Source organism: Crocodylus siamensis, chromosome 5 (assembly GCF_052110815.1).
Source record: "Crocodylus siamensis isolate JL-2025a chromosome 5, ASM5211081v1, whole genome shotgun sequence".
Classification (NCBI taxonomy): domain Eukaryota; kingdom Metazoa; phylum Chordata; order Crocodylia; family Crocodylidae; genus Crocodylus; species Crocodylus siamensis.
In genome coordinates, this window is record NC_143399.1 from 64,248,871 (window position 1) to 64,274,424 (window position 25,554).

General features: G+C 35.7%; 1 protein-coding gene across 1 annotated transcript in view; it reads right to left on the reverse strand.

Moving 5' to 3' along the window:
- DENND1B (DENN domain containing 1B) overlaps positions 1-25,554 on the reverse strand; it is a 277,634-nt gene that overhangs the window by 72,960 nt on the left and 179,120 nt on the right. The window contains exons 10-12 of the mRNA XM_090048607.1: positions 22,840-22,940; positions 11,589-11,634; positions 7,143-7,244 (exon numbers count right to left, since the gene is read on the reverse strand). Of these exons, the coding sequence (XP_089904733.1) occupies positions 7,143-7,244; positions 11,589-11,634; positions 22,840-22,940 (249 nt within the window). The remainder of the gene's footprint in view (positions 1-7,142; positions 7,245-11,588; positions 11,635-22,839; positions 22,941-25,554) is intronic.

A 25,554-nucleotide genomic window follows, 5' to 3' on the forward strand; every position in this document is an offset into this window, starting at 1 on the left:
CTAGCACCGCCTCTGGCAGTTCTTCCTCCACAGTCCCAGAGGTCTCCTCCAGCATCAAACTGATGAACTAACTCCTCATGGCGGAGGATGTCCCGGAGCCTTGCCATCTCCTCCTGTACCTCTCCTGCCCATTCCCTGAGAAAGACCGCCAAGAGGCACTGTTCAACCTGCAGGCACTCCCCTACCTGGCTGTAACTCAAAGGAAACTGCAAGTGGCAGTCCCCACAATGCCAAACCTGGACCTGGGTGGAAGCCTTTTAGTATCTGAGTTTTCTAAAGTCAAGCCATCCTGATCTGTATGGTAAATAACAAGCACTGTTTGTAGATATCTGAAGCACATAAGTAACATTATGTTAAAAAGGCCAGTATTTTTTTAAAGAACCAATTGATAAATCTGTATTTTTTTGTTGCAAAATGTCTAAAATACTCAAGTTATCAGATACTATTCAAAGCAATTTTTTGGGAGGTATTCTTTAAACAAAATATTATGCTACCCTTTAAAGCATAAGGAATCACTAAAACAGGCTTCATTCTTTTATAAATGTATGCAAGAATGAATATCTTTTTGTTTCTTTATGCAAGCAGTCATGACTGTTCTTGTAGATGATGACTGTAATTGAAGTGTCAACCTAATTAACAACTAAACTTTGAATAATGCTAATGAGAACTGAACATGGCATCAGAGAAAAGACCAGCTCTACAGGTGATAAACCTTCACAGTAGTGACATTTTCCAGTGTAAAGTCACAGTTACTGTGATCTGATCAAAGAGGGAGACCCCCATTGGGTCCAATTATAACTATAGTTTTGAAAAAAATTATTGAGTTATGATGTTCATAATCTATGCAGAAAGGCCTTTACAGTATAGGTCTTCTCCCCATAGCTGTGATCTTTTCAATTTATATCCAAGCTCCATAGATCCAGATAAAAGTTTAGAGCCTGATTCGTTTAGCCCATGGAGAGCATACACCAATGCTCATTTAAGCTTTTTTTTTACTTGTACCTCAAAAGAAAAAGAAAAGTAAAATTCAGAGTACAAAAAATGGTTACATAGTTCAAGGTTGCAAAAATAAATGCTTGTCATTTTACTTCCTTTGTCTTACAGTTTATAATTATTTTGAAAGTTATAAAAATTGAAGTTTATTTAATTTAAGGGGGAATAAATTCACATGTCCATTGCAAGAGAGAAATGTGTCAGCAATTTTAGTTTTGTATAACTGATGTACAAATAAGAGAGGAAGGTGGATACAAAAAATTCTGGTTAGTCAAAAATAAAAACCAGATTTCCATTTTTCTTATAAAATACAGCTTTTCCTAAAAAAAGAAAAATCTGCCTTTTTATTTTTAAAAAATCCATACAAATTGTAAATTAGAGCACAAACATATAAAATAAATGCACAACATATTTTTCTTCATTAATGTGAAAGGTTTTATAATATCATTCAAATGCATTTTGGGACGGAAACACTTTATGTTCGGTATTTTTTACTTTTTGCAATTTCATATCTTCTCGTGGAATGCCACTATGCAACTCCTTTTATCTCAATGTGGGCTCTTCCTTTAAAAACTAGAGCACAGCCCTCAATTTTGTTGTAAAATATCTTCCAATGGACTGTTACTTACAGAAACATAAAAGAAAGGATGTGAATTACGAAGAAGATTATGTTGTTTTGACTTGTTGTATGTGGATCTTGATAGCCTATTTTATTTTTTTCATCACGGAGAGTGGGGTGCCTTATCAATGGTCAATGATGTTTTTTTCTTAATTTCTTACTTTCAATGATGTTTTTTATAAGCAAAACCAGAACACGTATAGTGAGCAGTAAGAGACTGAGTGGTGGGCAATACATTTTTTTGGTGAAATTAAGAGAATGTTATAGTGAGCATGGAAAAAGAAAAGGAATTAGTGGGGTAAGGAACACTGTGAAAAGAGAAGGGGTGTAAGGGTGGAAAGGATTACTCAAGAAAAAATAAAAGTGGAACAGAGAAAGATAGGAGAGGGGGTATTAGGAGCCAGCTCGTACGTTCAGTCACAAGAGAAATCCATAGAAGGAGTTAGGGGTAAGCAATCAAAACAATAGAGGTCCTGTGTGCTTCAAATAAGCTAATAGGCTGTGCTAGTGGGAAACTTCTCCTTCTAGTAGTGTATATTTGTTATAAATAAAAGCAGCTGAAAACAGAGAACAAGCCCACCAATGCAATACTGAGAGCATTCTAAATAGTGTATTAGTTCAAAGACATTAAAAACATCCTAGTACTATTAACTCGTCCAATATACAGGTCAGCTGATGGAATGAATGCTGAAAAAATATTAAATGGTTTCAGTTTTCATTGCAACTCAAATAAAAGAAAAGACCAATTTTTTTTTTTTTTTTTTTACCAGATAGTGGATCGAGAAAATACCAAATTATTTTTACTAGATAGTGGACCTAGTCATGCAGTTGAAATTCATGAAAAGTGTGTCTCTAATCTCATCTTCCTCTTCAAGCTCTCAATCCTGTAGACTCTCAGGTATCTGTGTAGTGGACTTAAACATGTGCCTAAATATTTGTAAGACTGAAATCTTATGGTGGGCAAGATTAAGCCCAGTATTCCTTTTTAGATTGGTTATATGCACTTAAAACAAACCATTGTTTGTATCAGACTTCCGGAAACAAATCACACATTTGACCATGTTCAAAAGCATGCAAAAATCAGGTCTCAGAGAAACAGATATTGCAGATACTCTTAAAGGATCAGTGTTGATGCGTTTTAAACCAGGCTTTTAAAATCTTCCCATTGAAACAGGTCACTGTACAAATAAGTCAAGTCTAAAGCAGTAAAAAAATGGATTAAGGTATGGAAATGGAGGCCACTTAGAGGAATAAAAAAAAAAGAAGAGAAATTTACAAAGAAAAATGTAACCTCAAAATCTGTAAATCATTAATTCAATGAAGAGAGTTTTTCAGTGCACTGGAGATTAAACATGCTTCTAATATGGACACCTCAATTTTGAGATGCCCATCAGCATTTAACAGACAATTTGCATTTGTTTTAAAACTTTAGGTACATATCCAAGTAAATGTAGATCCCTACAAAACAAAAAGGGCTCAACATAAGAATGCAGTACTTTTATATTTCAAGCTCTAAAATGATGCCAAATGTTCTTTGTAGTGCAAAATGGCTAAAAAAAAATTTTCTGCACATTAACAGCTCTCAAATAATCTTTTTTCTGACAATTCTGGATTTCTTATCATTTCTCTTCTGTTGTGTATTGGATTTTTTCCTAATTGGTAAACATCATAAAATATTTTAAACATATGATTAAACCTTTCAGTTGCACAGTTAATCATTACTTACAAGTTATTTTACAAGAACACTAATAGTTGTACGGTACTTTGAGAAATAACTTTTTCTCACTTGAACTATCACAGTAAATGTTCAGTTTTCTTAATAAATTAGAGCCCACTTATCAAATAAGTCTGATTTGTGATACTGAACTGTTTACTTCTGTATTTAAAATGGAAGTCTTTGTAAGAAGACCATGTATAGCTACAATATGGCATTCCTATTGTCTGGATGCTACATAGATCATCACTCTTTCAGTTGCAGCAAAAGTTTTTAAAAAATACTTGGAAATATTATTTAACAAAATACAGAAAATAGTGAAGCATTTTTTGCAGAATTTCATTTTCTACAACTCATATTTCTCAAACCACTGATATACAGACTAAAGGCTCAGCACTGACATCAATGGAATGGTACCTTGTACTAACTAGAATGGCCTCAAATCCTGCAGATCATTATAAATGTGCCTGACTTTAAGCATGAGCAGTCCCATGGTCAGAGTTAAGCACATGTATAAGTTACTGCAGAATCAGGCCCAACGTTTGTCATTTTCTGGAGTTTACTATGATTTTTGAGACATTAACATATGCTAAAAACTTCATTGCATGAAATCTTCCAAGGAGAAGAAGTGTGTTCTAAGAACTATTGTTATAGGAAATTTACTCCTACTAAAGTAGCTACCTATTTTTTATTTAAAGATATTAGACAAATCCAGAGTGAAATGATAAAATCTAAAAACAAGTGTTCTTGTCAGAAGAGAGGAAGAAGGATTTATTCTCTCCCCTTAAGGAAAACAAAGGATTCCTGAAAGTCTTGCATTGATTTATTTTTCCAATTTTAAATACCTTAGGAGTAGCGGAACTGCTACTGGCATGGTAGTATTTCTAACAGTCAATAAATCTAAAATATTATGTGTGAATATTGGAACGAAGCCATTAAGAAGATTACAGCATGCAACGCAGCAGAGGGTCCACATGAAAAAAGGACTGGTAATTCAGGACAACTGTGACCACTGACCTTTGAACAGTCAAGACCACTGGTCAATCTGACAAAATAATAGAGTTCACATGCATAGAAAGTCATCTAGCCTGTAAGTATAATTTAAATGCTTAAGTGAATGATTTAAAAAGTTCCTTAAAATCCCAGTTAATTTATTATACAGTATATTAGACACAATACCAAACAGTAATGCATTTCAGATTTCAAATTATAATTTAAAAAATGTTTATTCATAGTAAGAAAAGCGTTAACATTTACAAAGTCATATTACTACATATTCTTAAACGGTTACACACCTAACTATTGAAAAAATATCATTTTCAGACATATCAATTATGAAAGCTATTATCTCATTTCCTTCTGGACACAAAAGCCAGATTTACAATATCCTTTGAAAAAGCTAAATGTATTATATTGGTTGTGAATTTGTCTGAAATCAGTTTTTGGAGGGGGATGGTAAATTTAAAGCTTCCTTTATACTTTCAGCAGTTTGCTCTGCTTTAACACTTTTAATTGCTATTCCTGTTTATCCATTTTATCAAGAGGTTTACCACCCTTGTCTCTATACTTGTGAGTCTTATTTATATGAATTTAAATGTTTTACATCTGCAAGTACATCTGCTGTGATCTTTTCAGTCTCACCAATGATTACGGTATTATAATCTTTTATTACATATTTTAGACATTTATACACATATGTTAACAGTTGTACTTGAAATTGCTCTTACAAATGGAAGACAGTGTGCTCTCCCTTGTCATTTCATATGCCAGAACCTGTATATTGTCTTTGCCCTTTGCTTAGAGGTTTTCACCTATGCTGGTATGTGTTTTTAATTAACAAATTAATTCCACAAGGAAAATAATTTCCTTGCTCAGCAAAGAAAGCAAGAGATGGGATCAGTCAAACTCAATATAAAAAAATGTATTAAAGCTTGTTATATCAAGGAAACTCTGTTTAAATAAAATCCTGCAAGTAAGACATCCACAAAAGCACAGTTTTCCTTCCGTGTTCTACAGCATGTACGAAGCAATGTATTCTTATAGAAAATCCACTGTGTACTCTGCGTGGGCAGCCTTCATTAACATTAATGGGACTTACATGCACAGATCCTGGGGGAAAACACACTTCTAAAAGTAAGGAGGTTTGTATTCACTATTTTTTTAACCCAGCCTATCTGATTAGAGGGGTATTTTGATAAGCATGTTTCAACTTACTGAAAGCCTCCCTCTCATTGAATGCACTGACTTTTTTTTTTTACAATTTGAAATCATTTTTTGTAATAGCTCTGTATTACATAAGACAATACATAATTTTTAATTTATTTACCAGCTATCACTTGACCAAGAGCATATGAATTTTCATGGCAAACATTCTAACCTCCACAAGATAGGCTTTTGCACTTCAAACGAGTTTAACGTTATTGACAGAGCATTGAATGACTAGGTGTTTTTACTCAGTTTGTAACACTTGTATAAAATACAGTACATTTTTAATGGTCCTGAGAAATACATTACGAACAGACAAAACATGCCCAAAGTCTATTTCCTCTATTTGACCTTGGAGATAGCTACATCTGAGACTTAATCTATCTAAATTCTCCCTTGATTATCTCAAAACCATCTACAATTTAACAATATGAGTATAAATTGGAGCTAACCATTAATGCAGTCATCAGGGTTTTGCTTTCTGTTATGCAAGTAGTCAAATTACCACTGATTTAAAGACATAGCCTGTTAGTCATCACACTGTCTTAGTTTAAGACTTTGGGTTTAAAAAAATTGAAATTTCAATAAAGGCTATTATTTGATTTTGCTTCCTTTTTTACAGAACTCTGTGTTTACTTAAAATATCATACTAGTACTGTCTCTTGAATATCTAGAATTCAAAACACATTGTGGTTGGTATCACAAAGTTACTCTTTCAGCACTGTACTGGAGAAAAGCAAGGTAAGTGTAATGCATTTTTGCGACCATTCAAAATGATATACAGAATATGTTACATTTTAAGGAGAAGGAGTCAAAAAACTCCCCCCACCCCTCTGTAAGATCAAAGTCCAGAAAGAACTGGCACTTAATTTATCATCCTTTACAGACAAAAGACAGTTTTCGTCATTTCAAAAGGATCAGATGTCTTTTATGACAAACTGGGTTTGCAGTTTAATTTACAAATAGAATTCTAAGTAAGCAGTCTTTGCTCTGCCAAAGCAAATGACAAACAGTATAGGTTTTCATTCATGCGGCCCTCAGCAGGATAGAAGAGATTAAAATAAAACTGAAATAATTTAGAGAAAACAAATAAATGTTTCAGAAAGTTGGAGAAGATCAAAGCCTGAATTTTCTGACCCCAACTGTACAAGCATTTCTTATTATATTGACCAGTGCCATCAGATCATTAATTAAAAGGAAAAGCGCTGGCAGGTGGCAGGGAAGCAGAAGCCGATAATTGGCCCCCTTCTTCTTTTTGCCTTCAAAAACTCTCTCGCTCTTTTGCAAGACATGCCACTAGGCAGACAGGAATGCCTACTTTGTAATATAATGATTAAGATGAGATGAAGAGACTCTTGCGTTTAAAGCAGCTATGCCTAATGAATGCAGCTAGCTTTATAATTATGATCCTACTTTTACAATAAGGAATATGATGTTCCATTCAACATCTCCTCAACTGTCAAAAAGGTAAAAATCTTAAATATGGGTCTGCAGCTGGTGTTTTTTCTCCTTATTCTTTTTATTTCAGCTAGCAAAAGCAGACAAAAATAAGTATAAGTAATTCAAGCAATGGGGAGAGAAAAAATACTATGAAATACCCATTAGACTTACCACTTCACTAGGCAGGTTGTTCAGGTCATTAAATGGGGTTTCTAAAGTGTTTGTGTCAACATTTAACAAAACCACATCGTCCAGTGATCTATTTTTTACTCTCTGTTAAGGGAAAAAAAATACAACTGTGTATGAGGACTCAAATACAACGACCTCACAAATAACACATTTTTCTCCTGGAAAGAACTATGAAAATTATAATTATAATCATTTAAAAATAATTTAAAGGTAACATTATCATGTTTCAGATCACGGATATCATTTTAGGAAGTTTTAGAAAGTATCTTCCTCATCAGAGAAAAGCAAAGATGTATAAATACAAACACTCTGCAATAGTCACACATTTACCAAGGAACATCAAAATCAAAATTAATCATTTTATTCAGATGTTTCTCAGGCCAATATCTGTTCTCAATTTAAACCCAGGCAATTCCACTGTTGGCAATGGAGTTTCACCAATCTAACTGAAGGTGAAATTTGATCCTTCAATACCTTTTCTGTTTTGACCACTAATAAAATAGTTCACAGAATTTAATTTTTTATGAAATCTAAAATACTAAAATAATGTATGCTTTCAACATAATTATGACCAGCTACATGGAAGACAGAACATTATAATTTAGCAACTCCTGGAAAATGTATCAGCTATTTTTGTGTTTCTAAATTTCCATAGTCACACGTACATTGTGTGACATAATTGTTGTTTTTTTAAATATAAAATTACTATTTACCTTTGGGGAAATTATAATGGTAAAATTAACATACTGTAATCTATAATACATTATTAAAATACCTTTTTAGAAAAATAATTCTATTAAAATACTGAGTTCACTCTAACAAAATCTAAAGATTTGACTAATAAACTCTATGGGAGAAGGCTAACAAATGATTTGGGTGACCATAATGCTATAATAATTTGATGTCTTTTACATCAACATGTCAGAATAACACTGTCTGCCAGGCAAAGAGCATGACGATTGGTGAGACAGCTGCATCCACAATTCAGTCATCACTGAAACAAAGAAAGGTGCTGCATAACAGTTGAACTATGGTTGAGAAGGGCCTGGCATAACAAGATCAGCAAAAAGGGAGCAAATGGACTAAAAAAAATCTTATTGTAAAAGGATTAGTCAAACAGGTTTGGTGCAAGATAAATTTCAAAGTAAACTCACAGTGTTCTCTTCAAACTGAAATCAGTAGCTTTAGAGATTAACACTATTTGAATCTCTAAGTGACAGTGAGCAAACAAAGTGAACTTATGGCTGTTTCTAACATTTCTCCCTTAGAATATCTGATTTGGTTGGAAAAAAATTAGACAATTAAAATTCTTCATTACCTACACTACTGATCTTCTTTCATATGGCTGTCTTGCAGCAACAATTATAAGTCCAGTTTAAGGTTAGTTAACCAGTCTAATGCTCTTGAGGAAAAGTATCTCTGCAATGTCACCGTCAAATTTGTATAAAGTGCTGTTATGTGGTCCGTGATTTGATGAGGATTGCCACATTAACTGTAGATTAATTGGTAGTGCTTGGTGCACACTCATTTTACTAAATGTACACCCTCTAAGCATGTCACGCTATTTTCCTGGCATGATGCAAAAAAATAGAGAAATTTGAGGAAGTCCTATATCTAAGATTAGAAAACAATGAGCATTTAAAAATTATTAATAAAAATGCAAACAAAATATAATATGAGTAAAATTAATTATAATAGTCTAGCACCTTATATTTATGGAAAACAGATGATGAAGCTTATAATGTAATCATGCTAGAATTAAAAAGGAACATCAACTAATGTTCTTAACTAAGTTAAATCCAGAGGGTCTACTTGTTTTATGGAAGTAAAGGTGAAATACTTTTATTAAAGATCACAAGGTAAAAATTCAGACATTGCTTCTTTGGAGAAAAGATGCAAAATTGGTTCCTGAAAATAATAAGGATTTCGTAAGGAACTCATTTTCAGAGAAAGTACATCTTTGAAGATTTTTTTATTGTCTTGAGGGCTGAGACAAAAGAGGAGCCCTAAATGTTTCAGGAGCCCTAATATCAATACAACAGTGTATTTGAGTGTACAATTTTACCTGGGAATCGCTGTCATTTGCAGAGACAGTTAGGTAACTTCACTTGGTAGGCTGAACATGGGGGAAAAATTCCTTCCTTAATTTAGCTAATGTGAATTTACTCTTGTATAGAAAAGAATTTATTGAAAGTTCTTAAACAGAAAATTGACATTATTTCTTCTACGAAAATCAGTAGCCAGAATACTCGCAGAGGGCCAGTGATATCTTCAAGGCTAGGTACAGACATTCAAAAAGCCCAAGACGGAATCCAAGTTACACTGTTTTGTGTAAGCAACAATTTAGGTTGGTAGTGAACAAAACATACCTTCACCCTTTGGTGGGAGAGGGAGGACACACATGCACGCATGTGTACACATGCAGTTTAGACCAGGTTCTGCCATTTTTAACCCAGTCTGCATGTGCCAAACTTCTGTTCTGTTACAGGTATAGATCAATTTCTGATCACTTATACCGGTATAAGTGTAATGTCTGCACCTGACCCAAATAATTAAAAAATGATACTTAAGTGAGCTTTTGTCTCTAGCATGTTACAGATTTCTCTGTGATATCTACAAACCCCTGTCATGCTTCTAAAATTCTAAAAAAAGGTACTTATTTTTGGGTAAAAGAATACTGCTTTATTCTTAAAGCCATCCTAATAACATGAGATTATTTTGGTAGAAACATTATATTAGAGTAAGATGAATGATTATATTCAATCCTTCTTTTGAATAAAGAATCCTAACACACAGGTCCTTGGGTATTACTAAGACTCCAAGACTAAAACTGCCATTTAGGGTTCACTTTTTGAATTCTCACAAATCCATGTCTACCAAACATCTATAGTGAAAACTCCTAAATCTAATCCATGAAGTCAGTCCAACCCCATGCTGAGAACTGATGAGTGTTAGGCCACCTCCACAGGTTACACTTAAGGCATGACTAACCAGTTAATAACTGGTTAATCACACTTTACACTGTGACCCAGCTACACGTTCAATTAATCAATGGTGTGATAAAACAAGCAATAAGCAACTATGTTATCTGACAAAAAATGAACATGAATAACTTTGTGGCTCATTCTTATCACGCTATTTATTGAACATGTGGCCAGGTGCTCCCCTGTGGCTGGGAGGCCCATCAGGTGACAGAGCTCCCAGTCACAGAGTGCACCACCCACTGTGAGCCTTGTCAGCTGACAAGTCTCGCCGTGGGGGCAATGGTCCACATATTGGCCCTACGGTGAACCTCATCAACTGAGAGGGATCACAGCAGAGCCAGGGTACCATGTGCAAGCCTCATCCACTGTGGGGCTCACAGAAGCAGGTGCCCAGAATCGTGATCCTGGGCTCCCCCAGCACCAGCAATAAGGCACAACAGGATCTTGATGCTCAGTCCCACAATCACACCCCCTGCTATGCACATATGGCATGGCAGGAGGCATGACTGTGTGATCATGCATCAGATCCTATGACACCTTTACCTGAATATCCGAAGGGGGCTCTTAGGGCCTTACGTCAAGGGTGCCTCCTCACCAACCTTCCCCAGCAGCACACATGGGACTCACATGGCTGCTGTAAACCATAAGCATAACTAGCAGCAACCCCACATACTACCACCCATAATAATGGCCAAATACAGAAGGAACAACAAGTAGTCCAAGACTGAAGAAAGGTAAGCACTAGCTGTTTGTGCAGGACCCAAGATTAGACACAGAGAGGAGAAGGATGGCTCCTATGTCTTGCCTTGGTTGAAGATGACTCTCAGGGGAATCCTAATTATCAGCACAGACTTATCCCAAAAGAGTCTTATTTACTATCATTATCAGGAAAAATTAGAGTTGTGGCTCAACTATTTCAACACATTATTAGCCCTGACAACCTTACTGAACCAAGTAAGATTACATTTTTAAGATTAGATTACATAATAGTATATGGAATGACGACCATATACAGAGTGATGAAAATCAGCTGCTTCCTTCTAAAACTGCTATGATGAAATTAAGTTGATTTTGCACTGAAGATTAGTGAAGCAGTTACACCCATATATTGTACTGGGAGCCAAATATTTTAAATACAATGTACAAGGGAATGCATACAAGGTAATTAAATATAAACAAAATTATGCTGAAAAATCTGAATCATATTTCAAAACCTTTCTTCCAAAAATGTTACTTTTACAGTGCTTCTGAATGTTTGAAGTTAATCATTCCATTATGATATGTTACATTAGGTTTCTTAGGCAACTTCATTCAAATTATTCTCTATAATACATATAATTCTATAATCAAATGAACTAATCAATTATTATGCCAGGGACAGAAATAAAATATTTACCATTTTAAACATATACTACATGCAAAGGATAGGTTGAAAATTACTTACTTCTATTAAGCTTAAGTGAACTCCAATTAGATATGGCATTGGTGCACTACAATAAAAAAACAAAACAAAAAATTCAAATTCTTTTGAAATAAGAATGGTAAGTAATCTTCTAAATATGAAATAAATTTAAAAAATCCTCTCCACACAGCAGTCTCCAGGTGGCTTACACTGTTTCAAACAGTATGACATGCTTGCATATATTTAATCTAGATCAAGCATTTCAATAGAAATAAATTCTCCAAAAATACTAGACATGGTTCCTGACAATATAGTAAGATGGTTAAAACTAGTTGACAAGTTTGTCTTAAGAAGCATACAAGACATCTTGAATTAGCTTTTTCCAACTTTGCTGAAAGTTCAGGTTTAAATAACATGGATAACATATTACAAATGCTGCCCCAGAGAAGTCATTATTTGGCTCTCAATTCATTTTAATTTGACACTTACATAACATTCTGGAGAGTGTGTTCTTTACTGACTAAATTCAGATTACTGCATCATCACATCATAACACAAACTTTGTAAAAACCTAGTCTAACTCAATTCTCTCTACTATGTGATTAACAATCTGGGTTCAAAGCCCTGTCATAGCCTAGCAATTAACCCCAACTTCTGCTAATTTAAAATTTGCATAATCTGTTACTAAAATATAACTCGAAAGTTTCTTATTTCCACTTGTGAATAAAACTAGGTGCAAAAAGCTCACAAATAATACCCTAAAGCTGAATCTAAGTTTCTGCATTCTGAATCAAGCAAAGCCAGTGGACTGAGACCACCAGTCCTACTAATTTACTATAGTTGATCTGTTGAATTTACAAGGCACTTATCCAGTACATTTCAATAACTTGTTAGAAGCAGTACAGACAGAGAAGGATGGGGTGACACCACGTTTCAAACAGATTTAATACCAAACTATAAAGTATTGTATACATCATGGAGAACTAAGTTAAAAAACAGGAACAAGAATAAGAGACACGGGAGTCTTAGATGAAAGTGCATTGAGAAAACACTGATGGCCTGTCATAAGCCCCTTTTTTCCCCTAGTAATCCATGAACTTTCAGTCTCCAGTGCTTCATGGATCAACAACATTTGGCCCTTTGTTATGAATTCATAAAGTTTGCAGGAGTGTGAACCATTGCTTATGAGTCAGCACTTGGAGTTAGTAATCACATCACTTTCAATCCAGTAGTCAACTGAATCTGTCAATATTACATATGTAAAGACTAGACGCATGTTACAACTTCATATTCTTGTTAAGGCAATGTTATCTTTGGTAATTACCATATTTTTCATACATCACATGACCACACCTTGACAGATTTTGTTTTGAGGAAGGTAGAGTGAACCCCCCCCCCACCCAGGTTTTTCCAGAGTTACAGGTGCACAGAGCAGGGACAGAGCCCAATCTTCAGCCTCCTCTTCTCCCTTTCATGGTCAAGCAAAAGCTTCAGTTTTAACAGTTTTACAGCTTTTGACTGCGCAAGCAAAAAGCTTAAACTAGCTGCTGCTGAAAACTGGACTCCATGTGCAGATCTAGGATTTTGCAACAAAGTAAAAGAGTCTGCAGGATGGTGAAATAGGAGAGAGCAGGACTACCTAACAGAAAGCAAAACTGGCTTGACAGACTAGCTTGATTCGCAGAACATCGAGATAATTAAAAAGGGAAAGGGCAATTAACACTTATGGAGTGAAGAGCAATTAGCAGGAATTAGGTATATTATAATAAGACATTAAGTCATTTGGCTCCCTTAGCACTGCCTGAATAGAAATGCCACTAATGTTTCTAGACAGTTGGTTTTAAACTTTGAGTGGAACGGGAATCAAAGCTGTGTGTGACTGCACCAGTAACCAATTCCTTGATCTGCCCTGAAGACTGCGCACCTCTCTCCTGAAAAGAAGAGAAGAAAACGAAGCAGCAGCCACCTTTCAGTATCCCCAGGGTCTGGGCAGAAAATCAGCAATTTTCCCAATTTAAGGCATATACCCACATTTTAGAAGGCTAATTTTTGGCAAAAAGGTGTATGTGGTAGAAAGAAAAATAGAAAGGAGTAGATTTATAATACATTTGACCTACTGTACTAATTAAGACTATAATTTTTCTTGGATTAAATTGATAAGACTATCTCCAATGTACGACATCATCAGAAAATACCTACAGAAAAAAAGAGTAAACTAGTAGCAGCCACAGGCAGAAATGGAGAAATAATTCCAAGGCTCAGTTTATCACACAGAAGAAGACAAAGAAAACTACAAAAGTTGTAGTGCATAACAGAACATGAATTTAGATGAATGAAACTGGTCTCTGGTGGCCATCAGAAAACATAGATAAAACTTTGGATGAATATGAAAGAATTACACTGTTTATGTAATCATTTAACAAAGTTTAAGATTATGGATTTTTTTATACAGATCATATTTTTTTAAAATTGATTTCACATTTGCTTTCTGGCATTATTTTTCATTTATATGCTCGGATAATTAAAAATATTCCCTACCATGGAGGAAGGCTCTCCCACCCATGACATTATTGGAGCCTGCTTTAAGCATATAACAAAATAACAGCAGACTACAATAAAGTCTGATAAAAATTAGAAGTGTTGGACACAATAACATTCTCCCTAATTGGCACTACAGAGTTTGTATACAAAGCAAATGTTGTATAGTATAGATCAGTGGTTTTCAACATTTGTTCATTTGTGGATGCCTAAAATATTTCAAATCGACGTGCGGACCCCTTTTAATTGTAAGTGTGTGTATTCACATACTTTTGATTAATCATAGTAATCTTTTGCAGACCCCTTAGACACAATCTGCAGATCTGCAGGGGTCCGCAGACCACAGGCTGAAAGATACTGGTATAGATGATAGCCTGAAGAGAAACATCCCATATTTTATCTTGAAAAAGATGAGTGCATATTACTTTTGAACACAAATATTCAGTGGTGATTAAGCAAAAGTGATTGTAGCATGTCCATTCACAAAAAAAAGGGGATGTGATACTAAAGCCTAGTGTAAGCCAATAAAAGCAAAAGCCAAATTTACAGCTGGACCCCACTTTTCTCACTATTTGCAATTCCCTGTATTTTCTAAGACCACATGATTTAAAGTTATGGATATATAATATAATATAATATAATATAATATAATATAATGTAATATAACTTATTTTCTAATGATTGAAGTCAGACCCTTACTTTTACATTTCATAGGCCAGGTGCATCTGTTTTTCCTAATTCAACTGGGCCCTTCCACACAGCTTAGTTTTCCAAGTGTGTAACCACAAAAGGAGAAAGAAGCCCAGAGCTCAAGGTGTGAGCAAGAGAACTGACATTTCAGTTGTCTTCTGAGCAGCTTCCCTAATTTCCCAGATTATAAGTGGCTGCCATGATATTCTTAAAACAGTTTATTTCATTTGCTGTTTGAGGATTCTAACTGTGCTTACGTATGAAAGAATTGCTAAAACCCTCCCCCTCTACAAAGAAGGTAGAAATTCTGAGCATGTGCAGTGGTACAACTCTGGGCATGTCCTGAATTTTATTTTGGAAAATACAGGCACTTACACAAGTTATGTGGGCATTTTAAAGATTATAGTGTGTTAGCACACATAACCTGATATGGAAATATTGGTTAAGATGAACAGGGCTAGACTGAAATACAGTAGGCATTTCCAGAACCCAGACAATGGATAATAACTCCTGCCAAGAACTCCTTAGCACTTGGAAGTGCACCTTAAGTGTTCAATTGCTGTTGAACCAAAATATACAGTATTGGTGTTGAACAAAAATCTCATAATGACACTGCCATCAGCAGCAAAATGGTCTGGTGATCCCCAAGTTCATCTTCAAAGAACTATTTTCCAAAAAATATTAATTACTGTAACTAATGCTGTTCAGGTAAACCCACATAACTTAGCCTTTTTTCCTACATATACCCATAGCAAAAGTTAACCTTAATATAACAACAGAAACTTACAAACTTACATCTTTAAAACTCGATAGAGTGAACATGTTTAAAACCATCTTATAGCGTATACTGTATTTATTTACGCAAACTAAAATTTCTGGGCTTCTATACATGTGCAGGGAGGCTGCTCCAATGTGCTGTAATTATAGCACATTAGAGTAGACTTGATTAACTGAGTCTCCTGGAGCATGGTAATAACCAAAATAGGGGCATATAGACTAACAACTCCTCAGCCTAACTCTCTAAAGGCTACTTTCATGGTAATAGTGACATAGATTATAAAAAAACCTGTGATGAAAAAAGATAGTTACCCATGTTAGGCTGAAGTTAGGCAGAATGGCAAGGCAGGCTGGCACCGTAGGATGCCTGTAGATGTGCGGGGAGGCTGTTCCAATGTGTTGTAATTACAGTGTATTGGAGCAGACTTGATTAATCAGTCTGCTAATTAGCCTGCTCCAGCAACTTTCACATCTCATGTATCAGCGTACCTGTGCTTCAAAATGGTGGCCAGGGCACTTTAACTAAATCTTGCTTGATAAGCTTTAGTTAAAGTGCCTCCACTGAGGACATTTCAATTACAACAGCTTCTGAAGTTGCTCTAATTAAAGTGCCCCACCCCTGGAGTCTGCTCTTATAGAGTAACTTATTCCAAGAAGTATGAGCTTTCGTATGCAACAGCCTATTTTGTCATTTGCTAAAGAAGTAAGATGTAGCCTACCAAAGCTTCCCTGAATTAGTCTAGAAGTTGCCACCTTGCCCAGCCTTCTACAATGAAAAAATTACATACGTTAAATAGTTAATTTATACACACTAATATACTGCTGGTAAAAAGTGGGATGACTTTTTCGCCTTCAATAGAACTATCCTGACTTACAACAGCTATGGAGCTGATCTATTAACCTTATCATTAATAATAATAATAATAAATGTAGCACATGGCTTTTTTCTATTTTTTCCTGTTCTCTTTTAAAAGTCTGAATCTCACTGGCAAAATGTAATTGATAGTACTAAAGTCAAATTTTAAAGAAAAAGGACCCTGGCAGATGTGCAAGTAAAGGTGCAGTGGGATCTGATGTGGGAGCCCCACAACTGCATTTCTCACTTTGCTACATGTGCTTGGCAGGAGGCATGACTGTGGGATCCCACCTCAGATCCCAGCATGCCTTATTGCTGGTGCAGGGGGAGACCAGGATCATAATCCCAGGCTCCCCCTGTACCACAAAATAGCAAATTTTTGTGGCTAGGAACCCTGTCAGCTGATCGAGTTCCCAGCTGTACGGGTCACCATGTAATCCTGAGGGTGGGAGCTCCCAGCCAATCAAAGCTCCCAGCCATGGGAATGCATGATGTACCCCAGTGGTTGGGAACCCCAACAGCTGATGGCTCCCAGCCTGGCTACACACTTAGTTAATGGCATGATAGGAACCAGCCACAAAGTTATTACACATTTTTTGTATAATGACTTTGTGGCTTATTCCTTGTTTTATCACACTATTAATTGCATTTGTATGTGGCTGGCTAACAACATAAGATATGATTAACTGGTTAATCAGTTCTTAAGCAAAACATGTGGCAGAGGCCTAACAGTACAGAATCAAATAAACAAACACTCCCTTAATATTTATGAAATCAAAATTGCAGATAGATGAAAACCCAGTTTGATCAATTTCAGTAAAATGGAACTGTAATGCTACTGGATTACATTATAATCAAAACATGAATATACTTACTATGATGTTATTGGGAGTTGCTATAAGCCTTCCTACTTACTAACCTCTGATACAGTTCAAGGCTTATACATCTTGTTACCTAAAATGTTATTAATCTAGAGCATCATTTCCTAAAATAATTACTACGTTATTCAAAACATATAAGTTAATTGGAAAATAATTGTTCCACTCTCACGAAAACAGACTTCTGTATGTCCTAATACAGAATGGACTAAATCTCATAAAAAGACATTTTGCAACTCTAACTGGAATTTTTAAATTATATTACATTCTTAATAGAGGTTCAGTAAAACAGATGCTTTATCATCCATATACAGAACTGTCATACATTCTTATTCCAATAAAGTTGTTTTGCCAAGAAGTTATACAGAAAATTCAACGTTTTCTTCCTGCATAAGAACTGATTTTATTTCAAATACAATTACAACATTAAGGCCCAAATTTAATTTATATAAAAAGAATCTTGAAAGCAGACCACCCACTGGTTTGAACTCAAGAATACTCTGTTGGTTGCTGAAAAGTAGGAGAGAAACTATTCATTCATTTAAAAAAATTCAGAAGTCTTTCTGTATGGTCTTCAACAACATGCATTCCTAACTGAATAATATATAATTCATGTGTGTTTTCTTCTTCCAGATTTGAACTGAATAAATACGCTGTCTGATGCTTTACTGTCCTTAGAAAAAAAGAAATTATATTATATCTTCTTTCACAGCTGTTCCAGGTTCCATATTTATAGTAACTCAGGGTCAAGCTACACCATGTAAAGAAAACTCTATAAGTATCAGTGGTACAACAGTACATGGACTGTAGGGACTTACAAGTAAGTATGTAAGGCCTAAAAAATATGCATTTCTTGGGCCACCCTTGAGGCATCATCATTCATACAAGAAAATTTTTATTTCTGAACTGTTCTATATATACTTGTTCAATTATATCTGTAATGTATTGCAGATTAAATTGCATAATGGGACTATAAAAGGTCTGTTCACTAAATATCGGCTTGAAAGAATGTTAATAAAATCATTTTTAATCAATAAGGTATTTTTTCTTTTTAAACCCTCAAACATTTCCTGTTGAATAGTTCAGATAATTTATCAAGTTCTACCCTCCACAGGACACATCTACACAAGATACTGAATGTGCAGTAGCTGAATAACACTGCACAGTAGTGTGTCACAGCATGGACAGTGCTAATACGCGGCTGCATGGTATTATTAGGCTACTGTGTAGTAGCGTCACTTAAAAGACGTCCACCAACACTAATGGACAGTAATTCCAGTTACTGCACATTTATTTAGTGCTTGCTAATACAAGTCCTAAATAAATGCACAGTAATGACTGAACAGTAGCCTCTTGTATACATGCACCCATTGAAGTGTTTTTGTTTTGGTTTCTTTATCTTTTAGAAATGAAACTCTTCAGACTTATGGTACAAATCTTTCCAATACTTAATGTTTGAATATTTCTTACATGTATGATACAACCCTTACATGGAGAATATGTATGAGTCAGTATCCAGTATCCATCAGGAAGATTATTTCTCTCTCTCACTCTCTTGACAGTACATATATATATATATACACATGCTGTGACATTCAGTAATATATATAGATATAAATATAGATATATCTATATCTATCTACCTATAGAGAGAGAGAGAGAGAGAGGGAGAGAGAGAGAAACAAATAATCTACTTGATGGATCTGGATACTGACTACTAGGAATGTGCAAAATAGGCTGTATTTGATTTGGATTCAGCCCAAATCAGAGACAGTAATTCAGTTTGTTGATTCAGAACACTGTCCCAATTTGATTTGGCTGAATTGAATCTGAATATTTGATGCTGATTCAGAGAATCAGTAATTTGGCCATAGACACAGCTTTAAACATTTTTTCTACATACCTCAAGGTAACAGGTGCAGCTCGTGAAAACTGCGATGGTGGGGTGGATGGAGCATCCCAGAAGAGCGCAGGAGGGCCTCTCCGAGTGCTCAGTGACGACCCTGGAAGTGGACCAGAAGTGTTTCTGGTCTATTTCTGGGCCTGCTGCCAAGCACACTGGGGACACCCCTGCGCTCCTGTGGGATGCTCCATCCACCACATCATCGCCAGGGTTCATGAGCCACCTGGTACCTTGAGGTATGTAGAAAAAACATTTAAAGCTGTGTCTATGTCCGAATCGTAGAAGCTTTCCGAATCTCTCCAAATCAATCTGGAGGGTTCCAATTCGATTCGGAGAGATTAAAGGGTCTCCCAATTTAATTTGGATTCGGAGATTCAGCCACTGAATCAGGCTGAATTTCCACTGAATCAAATCAGTGACCGAAGTTTCGCACAGCCCTACTGACCATATATAGACACATCATATATATACACACACATATATACATATATATATATATATATAATTAGAAAAAGAGAGAGAGAGAGATTTAAAATTATTTATTTCCTGGCACAAATACATTTTGTAGTAAGTCACTAAAATTAATTTTACTGAACTGAGTGAATGTTGTGACACTGAACAAAGAAATCCAAGTAAAAGAACGTTAATCCAATCTATAGTTATGACATTTCCATGTCAAGCCAAAAGGAAATGGCGACAATGCTATAAAAATAACCTTATTTTGTCAAGGCAGTTGCAAAATAATGACAATGCTCAGGAAAGTCTATGATGGTGTTATTATTCTTGCTGAATGGCTGAAATACCCTTAGGTTGTTCTAATTGTGTTCAGGGCACAGAAGGCACAGAAAGGCTGGTCCTACAGCTATCAGTGTTCCTCAACTCAAAGCAGTAAGGGCTGGCAGGATCAGCAGGAAGGCTAGTCTGTGAAAATACTGGCAGGTCTCTCTCTGAAGGAGAAGGTGGTAGTCAGATGAGAGGGTAAGAAACTTTACCTATCCTTTTGTTCTGTCTTCAGACTTAGGGTCAGTTTTTCCTGTGTAATTCTTTTCTCCTATATAATAATTCCCTTGTTGCTTTGCCTCCTTACTGACTGCCCGTAGTAAAGAGTGATCTCTGGGTGAGAAACATTGAGGCTATCCCACTCTATAGAATGGAGGACCTAATAATTCTCTCTCAACCCAAGGGGAGGCCACCTAGCATTGAGAGATTCTCTTGCTACAGCTGTTAGGTCTGATATAAAGGGCAGCAGACCTGAGTCTTGCATGGATAAGGAGTTATCCCAGGGTCTGTTCCTTGGGACAAGCAGTGAGACAATGGGGAGAAACTTGGGGCTTCGGGGGTTCCCCGAAAATGGGTTTGTGACGGCACCAAACTCTTCTGCATTTAGGGACACTATCAATTGCTTATACCCCTGATACACATTACATTTAAGATGTGATTAACAAGTTAGCCATGCCTTAAATAGCAGCTGGCCATACATGCAGTTCAATTTAAGGCATGATAATACAGAAAATGAGCCACAAAGTTATTCCACATATAACATATAATTTGGAACAGCTTTGGTTCTCATTTGTATCATGTCTTAAACTGAACATTGCCAGGACCTTAAAAGGAAGAGATTAAAAAACCTCTCCAATATTCAGGATATACACCCTACAGTGCTAGGTAAAGAAAAGTACTATCAGAAATATGCCTTCTTTCTGAGTGGAACAGAGATGGATGATACTCAGAAGAGATGGGGGTTCTGATGTTAAATTCAAGTGACATGAAAACTAAACAACTCTGTCCAAGCTATACCCCTGTCTCAATGCATTTTCTCAAGACCTAGAGGGAAAGCAAATAGGAATGAGTTTCTCCAAGAGAAAAGTGTCATCTAAAATGAAAGCCTTGCTCTGAAGGAAAAAAAAAGGAGAAAAATAAAAAAATAGATTTATTTAAAGAAAAAATAGGTAATTTACAGATACATGAATGAAAGTATCATGATAAGAAACAGACAAAACATGAAAGTCTGCCATCTGAGAAGAAGTGCCCCATCAGAAGACTTGAGGAAATATACTCTAAAACTCTTTTTGGTAAACTAAAAAGGTACAGATGGGTTAGAGTGTCCATTCCTATATGTTTCATAAAAATGCTGCAGCCTACCAAACTGGTATGCATTCCCTTGGCTGTAGAAGAAGTTAAAGGAAACACTAGTCAAGGACAGAAGAAGCTTGGTCTTATGACTGAAGCACTGGACTGTGTTCCACTAAATCTGGTTTTAATTCTTGGCTCTGTATAGGTTTGTTTGATCTTGTGCAAGTCTTTCAATCTCTATGAGCAACTTCCAATTTCTGCAATGAGCATAATATTTTCTTTTATCCATCCATTGTCTAGGTCAGTAGTTTTCAACCTTCTTTAATAAGTATACCTCAGCGGCCAGATGCAGGAGGAGGTGGGGATGTGGCATATGGCCAGGAATGGAGGGTGGCGGTAGCCACACATTGAGCAACAGCAGTGCAGTGTAGTGGGTGGCAGTGGTGGGCATGTGCAAGCTCCCCACTTCCCACACTGTGTCCTGCTGGCAGGGCAGTGCCTGTGTGGCCCACAGCGGGGTACTGCTGCCCTCACCACCCCCCTACCTTCCTTCCCAGCCCTGATCCTGGGAGGTAGCGGCACAGGAGGGTGGGAGGCAGCACTCTGTCCCTACTGTGCATACCCCCTAGGGCCTTCCCTAGTATTCCCGGGGGTACGTGTACCCTGGACCGACAACCCCAGGTCTACATTATTAATTTAAATAGAAAGCTCACTGAAACAAAGAATATCTTCCCTTGTGCCTGGGCACATTGCCTGGCCCAATGGACCCCTATGTCATTTGGTATCCCCAGGCACTATCAAAATACAAGTACATAAAAATACAATCACTAATATCCTTAAAACCTAATCTCTCTGAAAAATAAATTCTCTCTAACACTATCTGGATATCTCTGGTTAATCATGAATACCACATATACAACCAGAACCATTTTCTCTTAAATGACTGGGAAAAATGACCAGGTAGTAACCAAGAATATGGATTTCAATTTTAACTTGCCAAGAGTACAAAGTCGCTCACAGAACTAGCCCACTGCTTCTTTAACAAGAGCATTTTTGACAAAAAAAATTCTTTCCCAGTCAGTAATTTAGGGGTTCTTTATGCTTCTTGGGGTAAGATACTGTTTGAGATCCTGAGACTGACTAGATCTGTAGGTGGTGCTGAAATACAAATATTAAATCATTCTATACACAGTAATTAGCAATAATTTTTATGTCTATCAATTTGTGCTCTCTAAACTTAAATCCAAACCATAAATTGGGTGCGTGTAGTTTCACTCTATTTAAAAAAATAATTTTAAATAAATTTAAATAAATGAAAACCACAAGAAACTGATATTCAGATTATTGTATGTATTCTCTATTAGTAAAATACCAATACACGTCATAAGCTTGTTTGTAAATACTATATTAGTAATAAAAGGTATAACATGTTTAGGTTCCAATTCAAGTGAACACTTAAAATGATACAAGGGCTCATAATATCGTTATTGTATTTATTCACATAAATTTTCATGACTCACCTAGGATTACACAAGTGGCCATTATTATGAACTAAGCATAATATATAAAGTATCTTACCAACAATAGTCCAGCAGGTGTGGAGGAAGGACTGGGATGTATATGTGTTGCCAGTACATTGGATATATCAATGCAGCTGACCCATGAACACAAGCAGTTAACTAAAAATAAAAATATACATATAAGAATTAACAAATAATAGTTCAAAGAAAGCAAAGAATTTAAAATAAAATGTTTATATTGTTAAATACTTAAATGCAGGTAAAAATAAAATATTAATATAGTATAGTTAAAGATATTTTTACAAGTTAAGGTTCATCTACCATGAAACATGGTTAGATGTTGAAACATTTACAAAATGACAACGGGACACAAACAGATTGAAAAGTTAACCCTGCTTAACTAGCACCATCCCTCCACCCTCCAAAAAAAAAAAAGAAGAAAAGAAAAAAAAAAGATGGTCTTTGCATTATGCCTCCACGGTCAAAAAACTCAGGCATTATGATCATGAACACTTGGGATTCAGATGTGTTAAGCTGCATTTGGTTAACCTGAACAGAGTAGAGGGCAAAAGAAACTTTTCATTACTATTCTGCATCTCTACTCAGGTGAACAGAACAGTAAGGGGTGCAACTGGCCCTGGTGCAAATTGGAGTAGCCTCAGGGCCAAGTAAAATGGTGCTGGTATAATCTGCTGAAGTTTTTTTTTCTCTCTCCACTTCTTAACTCTATCCAGCTCTGATTTTGGGGGGAGAGAGCCAAGTCAAGATATTACAAATTATATCAGAACAATTTTTGCAAGCAAATTCAATAACTCTTCACATAAAAAGCCCTAAACAAATAAAGGATAGAGACAGAACAGAAACTAAGCAGACCAACATCAGAGCAGATTCCCTAACCAAAAGGTGAACATCTTCTTTTTGAAGCAAACTGGCATCTTTTTGTCCTTTTGTGAAGTATTAATCTTAACAAATAAGGGTCCCAACAGCTCGGTGTGCCTTACTGTATATAAGGGGCAATAGTGCTGTAGTGCCACACATACTAACTAGAGAATATATGCCTACACTCTCTTGTGAGCAAAGTCATTTGAAACAACTGATCAAGACTCTGCATTTGCTCTCCCAGACACTGGGAGGCAGATAAATTGAGTTAAATCTTAATGATTTGTGAAGCAAATGGAAAATTCTGCAAAATGAGAAAATACCAATAGTTTCTAAAGAGGAATAGCTTGAATCTAGCATGCATCACAATTCAACCGAACAAAAAGTACATAGATGGGGAGAGGGGAAAAAAACTTTCCATGCAGCATTTCAGAAACACAGCTACAGAACAGGACTTAAACATCTCATCGGGACACAATCGGTCATAATCTGAGACCAATTTCTACTTAGGTCTCCTCTCCTCCTGCTTCATTTGTCACATAACACCTACTGAACAGAAAAAAGGAAAGTTTAAGCGCTACCATGTTTACAAAAGAAAGTCAAAACTGTTATAACCAACCAAATGGCTATCCAAGGTTTGGGTAATTAGACCCAAAGCTTATTAGACATGTTCTTTGTTGTGGTGAATTTAAGCACTACAAAAAAATAACTTAGGCCCCATCCATAAATGTAGCACTGAAATGGTATGCTTTTTAATAGAGGAAAACATCTTCATGGAACAAATCAGCAGTTGAAGCTTAACAGCCTGGGCATCCTGGACAGTTACACTGGCATATAAAAATTAGACTGCAATATTGTGTATACATTTTAAACTAAAAATGGAAAAATAATTATAAGAGCATCTCAGCAGAAATCACAGACAATTACAATTTGTGCAGCACAGTTTGCTCATCACTCAGATTAATATAACACGATTAAATATGGAAAAGAAGAGGCTCTGAAAGCTCCTGAGGGATATCATTAGGGCAAATTGCCAAAGAATGAAACATGAGCCAGTCAGGAGATTCTGGAAGCTGCAATAATACCAAGGGACTTGAATGTTCGACAGTTGGAGCTTCGGTAATGTGTGAACTGCAGGTTACGGTATCAAGAGACTCTGTTCACTGACACATAGAATGTCACTATTGACCAGCAAACTGCCCAAGCTTGACAGCTATACTATGGGAAGCCAAGTATATCATAATTCCATATTTAAACTGTTCATTTTATATTAACATTTTGCCTCCTATCTTCACGTCAAACATCTGCAATTAAATTGTTTTTAGATTTAAGATAATGGATGTTTAATAATTATTGTTTTATTGCAAAGAATTAATTAAATACTTTCTTGGCAAATAAATAAAATTCCTTTCCTTCTCCTATTCATTGCTATGTCCTAGATTTTGTATTGCTTTCCTTTACAGTGTAAATAATATTTTTGATGCTATACACAAATTATTTTTCAAGTATTTTATACAAATTGGATATTGACTTGTAAATTACAATATTTACATTCTACTTCATATTTCAAGTCGGACTACCCATATAAAGATTATGGTTTCAGATATTCCAATCACAGACTGCTACAAAGCAAACAAAACAACTAATCATGAGATTCCCATCATTTTGATACCAAGTTCTTTCTTGGTAGATCATTTTAGAATCCTGAATATTACTTTATTACCTATGTAAGAAGTTTGTAACGTATGTAAGGAGACAGATGGCTACAAGGAGACAAACATATTTAAATATACCAGCATTTTTACCAATATTGTGTTAAAAACCAAAGTCTGTATTATGTTCTAGTTCATGTTGATTACCAGAAGCCATCTAGAAAATGGATAACTTAATTGCA